Below are 12586 nucleotides of genomic sequence, written 5' to 3'. Positions count from 1 at the left end.
AATGACGTCACTGGAGACCTGTGACGTACAACACTGCCACGCAACGTCCCTCTCTGACTGTCTCTCTGTCGTCGAGTCTTTTTATGGGAAGAAAACGGTTCCGATTACTGCGACTTAACAACGTTATCGTCTCTCATGTTATGAGAGACATGTTTGCTGACGTCACAGAAGAAAAATATAGTTTGGATTGGTGAAATTGGTCTTTTTTTCTGTTGTCTGGTGATATAGTCTTGGTATAGTGATCTACTGTATCATATCAAGGTCAAGTACCCCCCCCCCCTTCTTTATCCTGCTGCTCATAGTTGCTGTTTTTGAACATGCATTTTTGTGTGTACTGTTGACAGATTTACTGACTCGGACTTCAGACTCCACGATGAGAATCACCCCTCTGATAAACGTGTATGTACACAAACCAAAACAAATAAGACACTAGAAAGTCGAAAAATATGGCACTTTTTCAGCATATCTGACACACAACTAATTTTTTTTTTTTTCCCAAAGAAACTTTAGACATTTGTGTATAGGAAGAACACAGAAGAAGAGGAAGAAAACACATACGCACACGCTCACAACAAACTCATGCTCACAGCAGCGACCATGTCTCGTAACTCATGCCCTGATGAACATTACAAAAATATACATTTCTGTACAGCATTGCATAATAAAAATAACACACACACACACACTCACTTGTACAATATTTCTTTTTTTTTTTTTTTCTTCATTTAAATTGAATTATAGTCCTGTATAGTGGCTGACAAAACCATTCTGCGTGTGTTTGTGTTTACAGTGAGAGTTGGTTGAGTTATGGTTCATTACAATTGGCTATGATCCCGGACACACACACACACACACACACACACACACACACACACACACACACACACACACACACACACACACACACACACACACACACAGTGAGTGGTCGATCCACTCCTGCCCCAGGAATGGTTGACTGAGTCGTGGCATATTCACAGATGAGTATTATTAATTGTTAAAAACAATCCCTACGTAGTTGGATGTGCCAGATGGGACCCGTCAGAGAGGATGTTTGAAATTATGTGTAATGCTGCTGGAGTTAACACTGACTTCAGATCAGCTGTTCAGTCCCTCTAGTTCCAGCTGAGCAATGCTGGATTTCACATTTCAGTCAGCGCACTCGTAAAACGGCTGATTTGTGGTTTTTACTTTGGGGCTCACGATTCCCTCCAGACTTGGATCAAATAGAGTTTATTCCCTGAAAGAAAATTCCAAATAGTTGGCAGTTTACTGCCAAAGGACAAAAAATAGTCCCAAAATGGCCAAAAACATTTATTTTTAAGTTTATCCTCAGCAGGTTTTAAAAGGGAGACTAGAAGTCGAACATTTTCCTCATTCCACAGAGGAGTATATTATCCATTGATCAAAGTCAAACTCCGAAAACTGACTTCACCTTTAAAGGCCATTTCACACCCGAAAGTGTTACAAACAAATATTCAAGTATTTGGTTCTAGACACTTGGTGAGCTAACTGCTAACTCGCAAGCTAGCCGACAACATCCCAGCACTCGCTGGTACCAAAAAAGGGCCGTCCACACCGAGAACAACCTAAATTTCAAAAAATATATCCTTTTTTAAAATCGTTCTAACTCAAGTGGATGGCAGAGCCCGCAACACAACTATGACGACAACGGCAGCGGCGAACGATATCGTTGGGTTCACTTTCGGAGCGAGAATAGAAACACTGACAGCCAATCAAAATCCAGCCAAATGTACTGATGTCCTCTTTGATGATTGCCAGGATACCAGCCATCACGTTGATGGTGACTCATCCGAAAGTAGGTCGGGCATCGTTTTGATTTTAACAATTCCGATTCTTCCTTTCGATTCCGGTTCTTATGTACTCTCGATTACAATTCCTTGAGGGGTGGGGTAGAAACTGGTCACATGCTTATTTCACAGATAAGAGGGGGGGGGGAATCAAAGGTGATTTACAGTTTCACCGGGCTTTTTCAACGTAAAATAAAGCCACACTAGAGCGCCGTTTACTGTGCTCCATGGCTGCAATGCAACAAACGCCAGGAAGTACGGTGGCCGCTACGGAAACCAAAACCGAAATCGGATTCTAAACCAAATTTTCCAAACATTTCCAATTTAAAAAAAAAAAAAAAAAAAAAAACTTCCATCGGAATCATAATTTTTTTTTAACAATTCCAAGATGGCACCGGTTCTCGATACCCAATCCTACTTGAAATCATAAATGAGATTTGTCAAAAGACGACAACTGTAGTAACAGTCGCGTGTTATCGTGTTATCTCCTAATTTCTCTCGTCTTTGAAGGATTTCGTGAACCCAAACCCTTCTGCTTTCCTTTTCCTTTCTCTGCACAGCAGACGGCAGTTCCACGTCGTCAATATCCATTCTGGAGCTCCGACACAGCTGGCGCGTGCAGTGAGTACTCGGCGGCAATGTTTACACAACGTTATCGTTTCTCAGTGTGGATGCTCACAACTTTGTTTTCATTACAGTTATCACTCATGGTGTAGACGGCCCTCTATTTCTTGTCTTTTGGATTGTACGTCATTTCATTCAATAGAGTTATTATAAATAAAGGCTTGTTAACTCTGTTTATGCTCTAACAGAGGAGAGTTAAATAAAAGTGAATAGTGCGGCAATCCTTATGAGCGAATACTCTGATTGCGCCGATTCCATAGCCTGACAAGACAGACCCACATCAAGATGTTGGGTCTGGGAACTCACCATTGGCAGGACTCGATCCGAGGGGCGGGATAAACTGTTGTCTTTCAAATTCCCTCTGCACGCAATAGGATAGCGCTACAACCAGGCAGAGCAACGAAGAAGGTAGCGAAGCTAGTTGATAGATTAAACTTTTGTCGTATCCAGTCGGCAAAACTCCGAACACATCTTCCCTTTTTAAGAATGACTTCAGTGTCGTTCTTTGTTCTTTTCTCAAAGAAAAGCTTAACTCCAAGTCTTCCAGAAGACTGCTGTTCCCGGCAGCAGCAGCCATAAGCCCCGCCCACCGACTCTATACACTATGTGATTGGCCTGACCAGAGTTTGGTTTTTCCAGCTCGCAAGCCAACGGAGAGTGCCTAGACCCCCCTGGCTGCAAATTAAATTTGCTGCCGCTAGGGTGCGTCTAGATTTCTAGGCTATCGATTCCATTGAAATAAATAGATTGTGCTGGGATATTTTTCCATTTTAAAGGAATATGCCACCGTTTGTTGAAATAGAGCTTATCACGGTCTCCCCTAGCTGTAGATAGGTGGGCCAACGCATTTTTTGTGCATGCATTGTTTTAGTCCGGTGCAACACCGGCAGCGCCGCTGCTAGTTAGCTTAGCATAGTGAATGGAATCCTATGTTGCCGTTTAGCACGTTGTGAGTAAAAGTGAGCCAACAAAAGACAAAAAAACAACGTAATTACTTGCACTGCGACAAAAAATGCATTGGCCCACCTATCTACAGCCAGGGTAGACCGTGATAAGCCCTATTTTAACAAACGGTGGCGTATTCCTTTAAGAGTTTGTGTGACTGAGCTTCAACTGGAGCCAAAAGCTGGTGACGTCCCATGACTAAAACCTTTGACATTTGTCACTGAGATACGCTGTAAGGCACAGCCATCTGTCGCAAACAGAGGCTAAAACCAAAACCACAGAAATACATTTCTGTTCAATCCAAGTCTGATTCACGATCCTAAACTGAATCTGAGTTTGATCCATTTTTTAATAGGGAGGTAAAACTGCATCCAGTAGGTTAGCATTAGCCAAGCTAGTGCAGATTCTCCATCAGCGTTACATGGCTGTTTTATTAGATGCTGGATGTGACGCTAACCTCGCCTGAAATGTAATCCGTGTGTCCCATCTAGCATCTCCAAACACAGGTGACTAAGCAAGTGTCACGCGTCATTGTGCGTACGGGAGGAGAACTGTGTGCCATCTGCATCAGATTCCTACGTGAAATGGATTTAATTATCTCTCTGGGATCGAGGAGTTTGATGAGTCACGTCACCCACAGTGCTGCAGTTCACCAAAGCTTGCCAAAAGTCCCAAAACTCCATCCATCTCATGTTTTTTCAGCCTCGAGAGTAATTGAAAGTATTTCACTTAATAATTGATGCAAGTCTTTTACCGTTAGGCAGTTCCGTCAATGCATTGATTGAGCAAAAAGAGAGAGAGAGCGAGAGAGGGAGGTGGTCGACTTGTTTAACAGCTGTGATTTTTTTTTTTTTTTTTTTAACTCTTACATTATAAAATGAGACATCTAACACTAATGAAGCTACTGTGAACATGAAAATAAAGCTAATTTTAGTGTGAAAAAAAAAAAAAGTATTGCGAGATCTCTGTATGCAAACCACCGTCTATAAATGGAAATGGAGCATTTGCTTCATATTTAGGTTTGTCCTACTTCCTCGATTCGCTCCTGCTGAAATGTCTTTCGGAGGAAAAAAAAAAAACAGCCAGCCAGCCAGTCAGCCAGGCAGGCCACATTCCCATTAAATACAGTACAATGTGCTATTTGTTGCTTTTGAAATATTGACTTTGAGTTATTCTGCAAACCATTCAGAGCCCACCACCTCCGTCTTTCTTTCTCTCTTTTTTTTTTTTCTACATTGTGGCTTTTTGTACACAGCAAAATAAAGTTGGACATTATTGCGAAGGAGCTTTTGTTCCAATAAGGCCAAAAAAACACAACAAAAAAGACACAAGAGACTCTGCCTTTTCAAATAAACACACTGACAGAGTAAGTGTAACTGTTGTTCTGCCAACAAAACGACAACTGATTGTTTGCTGCTGCCCGAGGAAAATAGAAAAACAATTCTACTCTTAAGTTTTTTAATTTACACTATAGAAAAAAATCTTAATACCTGCTTCTCCTGAGCGCCATTTTTAAAGTGTGTTCTTTGCTGTTGACCATTGTTGTGGTTTATTTGGTAGACAGCGTTGAATTTGGAAGTGACTCTCTGTCAACATGCATTTTCTTTTTCTAGTATTGAGTGGAGTGCCTTTTTATAGATTGAAACTATACAGTTTCTATGAACTATTTTCCCAAAGCCAGAACACCTCCCACTCATGTATATTGGCAGCACGCCAAGCGCTTAGTCATGGTTCCTCTCGGTGAGGTTGTGCGGAGGAACGCAAGTGAAAACTATCTCCGTAGATCATTTCAATGCAGATAGAGGTTGGCAATAAATCCCCCTCTCCTGCTCATCCTCACTACATCCCCTGTACATTAGGCCAATTCCCGGTGCCATTATCACAGAGTTGTTATTAACATTAGCTGGATTTAACTTCCATGATACCCTTTCAGTGGGAAACGACTTCATCCTGATTGGGTGTGTGGTGGACGTGACCTGAGGTTACGCTAAAGCGCGTCTCACCTGGCGTTTTTTATTTCACGCCACGTCACCTCGCCTCTCTCGCTTTTCATTAACCCGCCGAGCCTTCAGAGGGGCCCCCGGGGCAGAGCTGCACTGCTTATTCGTGTGTGTGTGTGTGTGTGTGTGTGTGTGTGTGTGTGTGTGTGTGTGTGTGTGTGTGTGTGTCAATTATCCAGCTACTGCCGGTAGGGAAGTGAAAATGGAAAGTGTAAAGCACAAGCCAGAGGAATTTAGACCATCTGATGCTCATGTTTTACAGTATTATGATAGATTTTTGAATACATGTTGTTCATATCGGCTTTTGCCATTTCCCCTGAATATCCCTGATAATGGGACTACAGTATTGAATTTTTTTTTTATTTTTATTTTTTTTATTCCATAGCAATGGAAAAAACAGTTTTTCGCAGAACTATGGCAGTATCCACATACAACTTGAATGTACTCTAGGAAACCAAAGCCGTCTGCATGAAAAATGACCTATTCAATATGGAATGCGCTCAGCTCTTCCTCTAGCTAATGAATAATCAATTGGGCAACTGCGTTAGAATGCTGCCTCTAAATTTAGAGCTGAAAAGGCGTTCTGCAGATGCAGATAAACGTCCAGGTCCCCTTTTTGCGTCTGAAAAACATCAGGCGCTTTCACCTTGCACATGTCGCAAGGCTTGCTTTACTGGCACTCCTGGGGCCATACATTGCTTTTCTCATGCATAATTTGTGCTGCTGAGATACAAGAGAGGCCAGAGAACGATGGAGGATAGAGAGAACAGAGTGGTAGTCGCGCTATCGGACCTCAAGAGGATATTTAAGGATAATTTGAGCATGACTGGAGGCATTTTCTATAGTCCCTTGCTTTTTTAAAACTTCATTGTAGAATGATTTTCAGTGTTTAATTCCCTTCATTGTTTTATTAGTAAATATCTTTTAAAGAAAACATGAACCACTATTGTGTAAAATGAGGTGTTACTATACTAGCTGGCGAAAGCATTTTGATTTGTCTTGATAGACCGTTTGACATTAGCTACTCTTTGATATCTTTCCCGGTGGCCTTGCTTACAAGCAGAAAGTGGAAGTGATTTCCAAATGTGCAGCTCTTCAGAAATAAAGGCTGCTCTCTGAGTCACAGTGATAGACTCCCTTTACTGGCCAAATTAGACACATCGTGATGTTTTCTTTGTCTTTTCAGGACTGAATCAGGTGAATTATGCAGTTCTAGCAAAAAAGGATTTCAAAAATACCTTAAGCCATCATGTATGCATGAAAAAAAACAGTCAATTGACACTGAATGTATTGCAGATGAGCAATCAAAAGCCACCGGAATGGCCCTTTTAAAACCCATCTCACATTCCCTATCAAGATGGTGTAGAGCACAGAGTAGCCTACTTTCAAGCGCTCTCCCCACCCCGCGCAAGAGCATTCCCAGGGTAGCAGGCTGCGCTCTGCAGTGGCGCTGTCCTTGGTGCTGAATTCAGCTCTCTCTGCTTTCACTGTCACGGCACAGCGGCTGGCTGAGTTTTTCTTAGACTGGGGAGCAGATTTGATTTCATCCCACCAAGGAAAGACACGGTGGCCCAAATTTGGATATCCCTCTCTAGGTTTTGCAAACTAGCAGTGTTATCTGTGCATTAGGAGCCGGGTAGATTAGATAGAATTTTTAGGGGGTGTGATGAGGAGCCGTTTCTCTCAGTTGCGACAGTTTTTTTCCGCCAACTTCACGCACTTGTGCAAAATGTGTTTGACAAGATGCAGACTGTGCTGTTGGCGTTGGGAAAATGGGCCCGGTAGACTACCGATGTCAGTGAACACCATCTAATTTCAATCTCAGCACATAAGAATGAATTATTGTTGCACTCTCTGTCTATAAACTCACTTATTACTGAATCTGCATCAGATCAAGGGGAACATCGTTGTTACAGTATGTTCAAGGGAGGAAATATTCTTTTTTTTTTTTTTTGTTTTGTTTTCTGTCAGGAGATGCCTGCAAAGATAGCTCATTGAGAATACTCAAGGTCATTCGTTGTCTATATTTAGCTCATTGTATTTTTATCCACACGCCACTTCATTTCAAACACATCAGTTAAAACACATACAAGTATTTTAAGACCGTTTCCCTCCTTCTGATTGCATAACCATGCAGTGTTGCCCAAGTTTAGAGATTTGAGGACATTTCTTCCTAAACCCCGCCGTCACATATATGCTACTCTTGAGAAGTAGGCCTTACTCCTCTCAGTTGAAAAAGTCAAAAGACGCACCCCAGCCTCTCCTACAATCACCACGAGGAAACCTCCATCCGGTTTTTTCGCAGTTGGTTTCACATCTCATCCATCCCTCTGTTGCTTTTCTCCATGCCACATGATCTGTATTAGCTCTATTATTTTATTTTTTTTGGACCACGCACTGTCCTCGCTTCTACACGTTCCACTGCCACTTTTACTGTGGCCAGCCGTGCGTTCGCCATCAGCCTACCAGCCCTGATATGAAGAGTAGAGGAAATCTCTTTCCTCAGCCATTACCTTTCGCCTCCTGATCTCTTGTTCCCAGTTCGTCCTCTCCCTCCTACAACCCTGATTCGGCAGTCGAGCATCATGCCAGACAGAAACCAACCTTCCCCTGCTACACATCACTGGAGGTCCTGGGTCTGAGCGAGAGGTTGGACGGGACGCACCCGCAACAGGCCATCCACAGCGACTTCTGGATGTCCGGGTTTCGGAACGCGTAGATGATGGGGTTGATCACAGAGCAGCAGGTGGCTGGGAGCACCGTGGCGTAGGTGTAGATTACGGGGTAGCTGGAGTCGGCCACGATGGAGTACATGGCAAACGGCAGCCAGCACGCCCCGAAGGCACACAGGATGGCCGACAGCGTGGAAACACCTTTGGTGGTGGAGATGGCCACAAACTGGTGCTGCACGGCGATCTGCTGCGCGTGGCGGAAGGCGATCTTGCAGATTTGCAGGTAGAGCTGCATCATCAGGGCGAAGACGAGCAGGAAGGTGACGGCGAGCGCCACGGCGTTGATTTTTGTGACGGGCCAGCAGATGCTGCACGTGTACTCGTCCCGCAGACAGTTCCAACCGAACGCCGGCAGCAAGCCGAGCGTGAGGCACAGCACCCAGATGAGGGCCACCATCACGTAGGTGTAGGTGACTGTCCGTTCGGTGTGATAGGTCAGGGCGTTGTACAGCGACAGGTAGCGGTCCACCGTGATGGCGAGAATGTTGAGGATGGATGCCGAGAACGCCGAGATGAGCAGTCCGACCGACAGCAGCGTCACAAACTCCACCGAGCCGTCGACCAAATAGGTGAAGACAAAGTTCAAGATGAGGCCCAGGCCGGCCAGAAGATCTGCCACCGCCAGCGATCCGATCAGGATGAACATGGGAGCGCGGAGCGTCGGCGTGTAGAACAGCACGGCGATCACCAGAGCGTTCTCACAGGAGATGAGAGTCCCCGTCACACAGAGCGCGATATCCCAGGGGTTGACTTCCTGGACGGCGACAGCGGTAGTCGCCGGCTGGAGGTCAGGGGTCAGAGTTCGCACGACGGGTTCAGAGGAGGAGTTGGAGGGGTCCTCGGCTAGGCTCCAGGAGGTGGAGGAGTCGAAGGGGTCGAGGGGGGAGGAGGAGTTGAGGCTGCTGCCGCCGCCGCTACTCATGGCTGCTACTGCGGCCAGGGAGAGAATCATAGCTGGAGAAACGAGAGAGGAAAGGGTAAAAGGGAAGGGGGGAAGGGAGGTGGGAGGGGGGGGGAGAAAATGAGGAAAGTAGAAGGTAAAAGGGAAGGTGGGGAGGAGGAAAGAAGCGAGTCAAGGAGTGGAAGGATAAGTAAGTTCAGAGGGAAAAGAAGGAGTAATTTATCAAAGTTTGAAATGGAGAGAAGAAAGAGGAGAAAATAAAAAAAGAAACAGACAAAAGTAAGAGGAGAGGAAATGGAGGTGGAAAAGAGCAGCAAGGAGGGAAGGGAGAGGAGAAATGAAAGAGGAAGTTGCAGTCAATAATGTTCCGACAAGGGGGGGAATGATAAGATACGTACAACAGAAAGCCAGAAGAAACAGAAAATAAAGATGAAGTAGGAGAGAAATGGTTGAAGGAGGAGGAAGAGAGATGCCAAGTTTTATATAAAAAAAATAATAATAATAATGGGGGGCGAAGGTAAGAGGAAGGAAAAGGGGCGAGAGTGGAGATGAAGAAGATGGGAAGAGGAGGTTGTGGAAAGAAAGGATGAAAAATAAAGTAGAGAGAGTGAGTGAAGGCGGGGAACGAAACCGGATGGGGGGCACGGGAAGAAGGGATACAGGGACGAGAAAGACAAGGAAAAGGAGGGTGTTAAAATCTAACCCCCTTTTTGATAAAGGGTAAAAAAAAATAAAAATAAACATTTTTCATCCATCCATCCACCCGCCCGCCCATTCATTCATTCATGAAAACAACTATGCTCTTGACCCCAAGCACGCACGTCACCAGCAGCTCCCACGCACCACGCTGACAGGTAATTAGCAGCAGCAAAATAGCAGGTGTGGACACGCACACAAAAAGGGAAAAGAAATCCATGAATGACTGTAATATTCCTTCCATTTTGGCTTTAAAAGCAACGTGACAGACCGAGCACCCTCAACGCACAAAATAAACAACGTATTATTAATTAATAAGCCAATAAAGCTTCAATCTGGTGCATGTCCTACCTAAAAGACGCCGGATACAGAAGATGTTCAATTTCATCACAGTCAAAACCATCATCAACAAATTCTATTTTTAGAGCATCTCTAAAAGTGGTGCATGACGTCCTGGGGCACGGCGCGGTGGAAGCTGCTGTCCTATTCACCGGTAGCGTGTATGAGCGCGTGCCCAGACATGCATGCGTGCGTGTCTGAGTTTAGACCCTCGTTAATTCGGATTCTGATCCACATATGCTGCTGCTGCCGCTTGCCGCACGCAGACAGAAAAATCCGGCACGAGGCTAATTTTAGCTCAGCCAGCCAAGCTGCCAGCGCGCTCGCGCCCGCGCGCTCGCGCCAAAAGGATGTGGAGCTCCATTCACAAAAAAAATAAATAAATAAATGTCTCCCCTCTCACACCTCCCACCTCAACCTCCCCACACACCCTTCCTGGCTTCACCACCCGCCCCCTTTATTTTTTTTATCTCTCTCTTTCATGCTCCTGTGCACGCACAAAGCGCGCGCGCGCGCACACACACACACACACACACACGCACACACGCACACACGCACACACTGCCAATGACTGCAAACGGCCAGGGAAGGTCATCATCACCACAACCCGAACCAAAAGCCCCGCAGCTCAGGGGCTCACATCCCCTGCGGTAACGGGAGCTCGTGCAGCCAGGAACGTCCACGTTTTCAAACCACCAGCTACGCGTTCAGCGACCCTGGCACGAGCTCTTAAACCGCCGCTCAGCCTTGTGTGTGTGTGTGTGTTTGTTTTTTTTAGCAATAGAGAAAACAATAAATACCTGAATCGGTTTCATTCAGCTGCAGCAGTGCAGTCCCTGAGCCAGCGAGAGAGATAAGGAGGGAGGGAGGGAGGGATGAAGGGAAGGAAGGAGAAGAGAGGGAAGGAAGGGAGACCACGCCACAGAAACAAAAAAAAGAAGAAGAATTACCAGCTCCTTGTCTTCTTCTTCTTCCCCCTGCAGGAAACCAGGATACTTCTCTTGTCCTTTATCTTTCACTTTATGTGTATATATATATTTGTTTTTAAATATATTTCTTCTTTTAGGGTTTCCCCCCCTCTCTTTCTCCCCAGTCAGCGGCGCGCGCTATATTCCTCGGTTGGCATGGTTATTAGCCTTTCTGTCGGCAGCTCCGTCCTCGCGCTGCACATCCTCGGCCCCTCATTGGACGCGCTTGTCATTCTCCTCGTCTGACGTAAGAAGTCTCCGCTCCTCCAGTCGCCGTCATCATGGTCGGTGTGTGAATCACAGAGAGAGAGGCAGAATTAATTAATGAATTCCCCTTCAGTAAAGGAAACGTATGCATGTTTATAATTAAGTTGTATTATTATTTTTTTTTATGTATATCTCGTTTGTGTTAGGCCTACTATTATTATTATTGTTATTATTACTATTATTATCCTATTATTACTGAGGTTAGATGTGAATATATGGTAGTATTTTCATGCCACCTCACACATGCACAAGGTCGGAGGACTGGACGTACAGCGCATCAAACTGTGACTGATTACCCACTCAAAAGCAGCTCGTGACCGACTTCATCCTCCCCCCTAAAATATTGCATCACAAGGTGAGAGGAAAATGAGCAGCTGTAAAGCGTATTTCCTAAAATGTCTGGTCGATGCTGCATCTGCATCTCGCAAGTGTATGTTTGCCTGTTGTCCGCAGCCAGTCGAACCAGCTATATGGCTGGATGGTGGTTATGCAATCTGGCAGCGCTGCTGGGTATCCCACTGCATTACTCACGCGGGGCACACGTGCACGCGCGCGCACACACACACACACATACATCTATCACCGGCTGGGCCCATATGTGTCGCCATTCATGAAGAAGGCTGGAGCCTATATGGAGCCGACCACCAGCTTTGTTCAGACGGCAGTGGCTTTGCTGCAGGCAGCTTTACATCATCATGTGGCCTACATACACAAATGTGCTGACTGGCTGAATGTTGACGGTGTAATGATTTAAATGTTGGATTGACTGGATAGACTCAGAAGTGTACGTTGCAATACATTTCGTGTTGTTTGATTCAAAATAAACCCACATAACACAAGGATAATCCCATGCAAAAGCAACGTTTATATTAATATGATATTGGCACTTATATGTTTCAAATTATTTTATCATTACATATTTCTAGAAAAGATTAATGGTGTTACTGCGATTAGTGTTTTTTTTTATTATTATCAATAAAATATTGTTATATAATCTCAACTGAGAACTACAGTGTGTCTCCATAGTGAGATAATTTATGGTAAAATCTACCACATAGGCTTATTTTAATCTGCACAGGTGATTTCAGTTCTCTCAGCTGATCCGATGTCACCTCTAGACCTGTATGGACACAGACTGTATCACGCTCTGGTTAGCTTTGTTGCATGTGTTAGGGAGGGGAAAAATGACATCCTTTATCATCTTTTATTGGCACATAGAGTTTGACGACCTCATGTAATTCCCAACAGAGCCACATAACCTCAACCTGAGCAGAGCAGAATATGTTAAAACGCCTGTGGGGCG

The 12586-nt window shown here is 44.8% G+C and overlaps 1 protein-coding gene across 2 annotated transcripts; it reads right to left on the bottom strand.

Moving 5' to 3' along the window:
- Window positions 1-6782: 6782 nt before the first annotated feature.
- gpr185b (G protein-coupled receptor 185 b) lies at window positions 6783-11301 on the bottom strand. 2 transcript variants are annotated; one of them, XM_039822114.1, is made up of 2 exons: window positions 10999-11301; window positions 6783-9066 (listed from the first exon to the last, which is right to left on the bottom strand). In XM_039822114.1, exon 2 carries the CDS (start codon window positions 9062-9064, stop codon window positions 7994-7996), a length of 1071 nt encoding a protein of 356 aa, XP_039678048.1. In that variant the 5' UTR covers window positions 9065-9066; window positions 10999-11301; the 3' UTR covers window positions 6783-7993. The 2 variants fall into 2 exon arrangements, with proteins under 2 accessions (XP_039678048.1, XP_039678047.1); XM_039822113.1 differs by lacking the exon at window positions 10999-11301 and adding an exon at window positions 10061-10360.
- Between the last annotated feature and the right edge of the window lie 1285 nt (window positions 11302-12586).

Source organism: Perca fluviatilis, chromosome 14 (assembly GCF_010015445.1).
Source record: "Perca fluviatilis chromosome 14, GENO_Pfluv_1.0, whole genome shotgun sequence".
NCBI classification, from domain to species: Eukaryota; Metazoa; Chordata; class Actinopteri; order Perciformes; family Percidae; genus Perca; species Perca fluviatilis.
The sequence above is the reverse complement of the archived record's forward strand: the minus strand, read 5'-3'. Positions and strand labels throughout refer to the sequence as shown.